General features: G+C 39.4%; 1 protein-coding gene across 1 annotated transcript; it reads left to right on the top strand.

Moving 5' to 3' along the window:
* Window positions 1–1,279: 1,279 nt before the first annotated feature.
* On the top strand, window positions 1,280–2,831 carry nkx2.7 (NK2 transcription factor related 7; the record flags this gene model as incomplete). Its single annotated transcript, XM_080532397.1, has 2 exons — window positions 1,280–1,580; window positions 2,269–2,831. 2 exons carry the CDS (start codon window positions 1,280–1,282, stop codon window positions 2,829–2,831), a joined length of 864 nt encoding a protein of 287 aa, XP_080388523.1.
* Window positions 2,832–5,079: the final 2,248 nt, after the last annotated feature.

Below are 5,079 nucleotides of genomic sequence, written 5' to 3'. Positions count from 1 at the left end.
ATGATACATTTCCCAATCATATAATACCTCTGTAACAAATTGCTTATGGTTTTTAACCATTTAACCAATAGCTGAAAGGCTCCCAGAACAAATATTTTGATTTGCATAGGAAATCTACTGGTCTATCGTCATAGGCCTACAGCTTAACAACTGGATATGAAGTATCAATGAGGCGTCATGGAGAATGTGCATGCCCTCTCCGTCACTTCTGTCTATCTTTTCCGAGATTAGCAACCTTCTCATGCGAACAACTGTAGATCTTATAAAGACGATAGACAATAGTAAATCAATAAATAATTCGAAATTATCATCCAGCTTCCTTTAAAAAAAAAAAAAGTAAGGTCATTTAATTTAGTGCATTTTGTGAGATGGAAATTAAATTGATCCCTGGCTTATATCATTATCAATAGCCAAAGCCCAGAGCTCATTAGAAGCCTGCAGTGTCCTATAGGTCTCTCCCCCTTTTCGCCGCGTCTCAGCATCAGCCAAGCATTGCAGCCTGGCGCCGCCGTCTCTCCCCTTCCACAACATCAGGTGTAATGTTACTGTTTGTTGTGGTCTAGAATACTAATAGGTCGCTGGAAGTCAGCATCAATGTAAACCTACATCCACCTTGCCGCGCAAGATCACTCAACCGCGGGGACCTTCACACTAATTGAGTGACCTATAGGCTGTCTCGACAGAAGCGCAAGCCAAAGGTTTGCCAGTAGCCCGCACAGTCATAGCAATAAATAACAAGCTAATATCCATATTGTTAAAGGCACTGTTCCGTCTTAAACATCACAACAGTTGGGCCTATTACAATTCTCTGAGAAATCAGAGGATTTTGAAATCTATGCTGAAATCATCTCAATTATTATCCCAAATGTCAAAACAGCTACCGTATTATTCATCAACCCCACAATAAAACGTAAAGGTAGTTTTTCTTATATCTCTATATCTTAGAAGATGAGGAGGGATGTCTCGTGTCAGCGTAAGATGAGGAAAAAAGGAGTGGTTTACACAAGACAGTGGTATGCCACTTATCACGCGCTCGGCGATTGGCTAATGGCAGTTTGGAGAGGTTTACACTGAGTGCTGAAAGGCATGACTTGATTGCACCATACCCCCAATGGTGTGACAGGTTGATATTCACATGCAGTGACTCCGAATATCTTGCTTCTCATCACAATTCGATATAGTCTGTGCCAGCTGAAGGATATCGGACAACAATCAAGACGGTGAAACGGAAATTGGCAAACATATAGCCTATTTTCTCTTACATTCCTCTGCGTAAACTATGCTTCCCTGTCCAGTGACTTCAACGCCTTTCTCAGTCAAAGATATTTTAAAGCTGGAGCAACACTCCCAACATGATTTCAATGATCAAGGATATTTGATTCCAGATCAGGACGGATCGACGTCTCTGCGGCGCGTGCACACTATGCTTCGAAGCATCGATTTATTGGACAGTCAGGAAAAGCCGTGTTTCGCAGAGCGAATGCAGATGAAATGCATCTTAAATTCAGACGACATTGACATCCTGAGAGGCAGTTATAGTTCACCTGCTGCGACAGAGGAAGAGACGAATGAGGACCCGGGTAAGTTAGAGCACCATCAGAGTATTTCCTTCAGAGTATGGCTATATGGAAATGTTCTTTGATCCATGATCTTCGCTATTCTCAGAAATACAATTGTTTACTGTTCAATTAAAAGTTGTCCATATAGAAATATTTACTTATATGATCCCCACAAACGTGTAATCAAATCGATGTATCCCTGAACTGAATTAAACTTAAACAAAATTGCCCCCAACCCTGCCACTGCCAATGCTTCAAGACGCATGTCGCATCATGTTGCCTAATTTTAGCCCCATAACCAATTTTGGTAGAAGAACAAGCTGGAAAATAAAAATAACAGGCTAAATTGGGTTATTTTTTAAATTATTTTTTTTAAAGTTAATGCTGTGAGTAACACTGACACATTACATTGGATAATTGATTGATAATCTGACAAAGCAGTGAGTATAGGCCTCTATATAAATGGTGAAAACTGCTATTGCCATATACAATGTATAGCCTACAGCATAAAGATCTATGCCAATTTCAATTTATCTTAATTACTTAATTAAAAAAGTGAGTTCGTGGTGACAAACTCATATGCATAAAGATCCGTCCAATGTTGTCATGGATGGCACATCAGGTCTACATTTGAACAGCTTATGATTTCTTCTTCATATAAAACGTTTTTTTCAAACTAAGATAACATTGTTATTTTTCATTCTAACAGGGATGTGCCTTGACGATTCGATGGACTGTGACACTAAACGGAATAATATCAATTCAGACAAAACAAAGCAAACACGAAGAAAGCCACGGGTGCTGTTTTCACAAACGCAGGTTTTGGAGTTGGAACGGCGCTTCAAACAGCAGAGGTACCTCTCAGCGCCGGAGCGGGACCACCTGGCCCATGTTCTTAAGCTGACCTCCACTCAGGTTAAAATATGGTTTCAGAACAGGAGGTACAAGTGTAAGCGACAAAGACAAGACAAGTCTTTGGAATTGGCTGCATATGCGGCTCCACCGCGTAGGGTGTCGGTGCCAGTGTTGGTTCGCGACGGTAAGCCATGCGTCGGAGGAACTCACCCAGTGCCTTACAACGTTACACTTGGCCCTTACAACAACCTGTATGGATATGCCAACACTTCATACGGTTGTAATTATCCCAGTATGCCATCCATACACACTAGCACCCACAACAACCTTGACATCCATCTCATGGGACATGCAGAGGGAGCCTTCAGCCAACAAGGACACTGCCAGGCTACTCTGCCGGGTATAAGAGCCTGGTGACTGGAACGAAATTGTTGGCTATTTTCTCATTTGTTTCCACCATGTACTGTAGCTGTGAATGAATCTGCCTTATGTTGTGCAGCGCATTAATTCTACGTTTCTTTGTTTGAGAAATGTAAAAGAAGAAGCGTTGAATGATAGGCCCAACTGATGAGAATAGTTTTGTACAATGTGTGTTTTATTGGAACTATTGTCTAATGTCTCATCGATTTCTTTTCTTATTAATTTGTTTTGTTCATAGTTTCGCCTATACATGTAACTAAACATGTTTATCTATCTAACTGTATCCTTGTGAATGATAACTCAAATTACACAAACTGTGCAATGTTCATGTTCATGATAGGCTATTATAACATTTTCACAGCTTCACATCACCATTCAATTGATCTATCCTATCCAATTATCCTGCTCTTCGCCCAACATTATTAATCTCAACATTATTACCCTCTTTGTATTGCAACTATTTTGGCAACAAATGATACAATGTTAATAAGTAAACGACGACAATAATATTATAATAATAAAAAGAAGAAGAAGAATAGTAATAAGAATAATTGGCTAATAATAGGCCTACAAGTAATAACAACAACAATTATAGGCTATAATAATAATAATATGAATGATGATGATGATTATTATTATTATTATTATTATTATTATTATTATTATTGGTATTAGTAGGCTATTAGTAGCCTATGATTATTCGTTCAAATTATTATTATTCGAGCTACGATTATGAGTCCGACTTGAGTAGGGCCAAAGGTAAAAATCAATGCCCTGAACAGAAAATGTTATAAAATGCCTTTGGTTGGTTTGACAAAAAACTAATGTAGCCTGATGAAAACAATTGACGAAGTTGTATTTTTAATTGATGAAGTTAACATTTTTCCAACGAAAGGCACGCAAGAGTTTTAACTCTCGATTTTCCAAATAGAAGATTCGCTGTTGGTATAAAGACGAGTCAGAAGCGCAACCATTTAACTCGTCCCACTATCTTAATGCTATCAAACCAAGAGGTCATTATTGTTCCATCGACAAAGCCGCTGAACAATGCCACACGAGATAAGGCCGCGGAGCCTGTCCTGTCATGGACTTTGGGTAGGTAAACAAACTCGTAGACACAGTGGCTCTTTACCTCTTAACTTTCAATCAAATAGGGAAACAGGTTCCAATGGAAGCTGTCAGCCATCCATATAGGAGAGAGATACTAGCACCAATTGTGCTAACTTGGGGATTGCACACAGATATTATCAGTGAATTAATGCATTCAGTCGATTTGTGTGGCAAATTTGCACATTATTCAAGTGACAGATCTCATAATCTAAATATTGCATTATTTATTCACTTCACTCAAACATGAGTGTAATTGCATTCCTGAGCTCACCATTCCATTTGTATGAAGTGGATATTTCTGATATCTCCTGATAGTTTGAATATGTACTGTACAAATAGCATCTTTTCATGAAAGCTGTCAATTTACAATGAATAAAGAACAACATGCAGATGAATCAACAGATCCCATTAATCGGTTAACTATGTAATCATTAAATTAGTTGTCTATTATAGGTTGTCAACCTCTGAATGTGGATTCAGTGTTTGAGTGCCTGAGCCCTCTGGGGCAGAGATAGCAGGGAGCCATCAGAGGTGAGATAAGGAGAGAGTGGCTCAGAGCACAATTTAGCAGCAGACAGAGTGGAGACCAAGACCTCTTGAGAAGATCAGATAAGACGTGTGTGACGGAAGCTCAGTTTGTGGAAGCGCTGGAATAGGTTGGCACTTTGTTAAGAGGGAGATGAGGCTCTGTGAAGGGAGCAGCCTTTTGAATGTCTTGGGCTCATCAGCAGGCTTACATCAGCCAAAAATAAATGGCAGACAGAGCATGCGTCATCCATCATCCATCATCCATCATTCATCATTCATCACAGAAGAGGCCAGTCTTCTGCGGCTTCAGATGAATGCATTTTATTTTTGCAAAGCTGATTACAAATCAGATAGTTCTAATAAGAATTTAAGTGATGTTTGCAAACTTAGTCACAATCATTCCAAGTTATACACCAACACTGGCTCAAAACACATGGTTTGACGAAAAGGTGAATCCACTAGTTCATTTTCTAATCATATCAATAATCAATGGGGCTGGGCTCAATAATCTGTGAGCCCAGACCCAGTGTTCCCTTTGTACTGGACTGGGAAAAGAGATTTAGTCAAGGGATAGATCCTACAGCAGTGTAGTCATTGGAAGATTATC

The sequence above is a fragment of the Nansenia antarctica genome, assembly GCF_963989245.1.
Source record: "Nansenia antarctica genome assembly, chromosome: 5".
NCBI classification, from domain to species: Eukaryota; Metazoa; Chordata; class Actinopteri; order Argentiniformes; family Microstomatidae; genus Nansenia; species Nansenia antarctica.
Note: the sequence above shows the minus strand (reverse complement) of the source record. Positions and strands in the feature narration are given on the sequence as shown.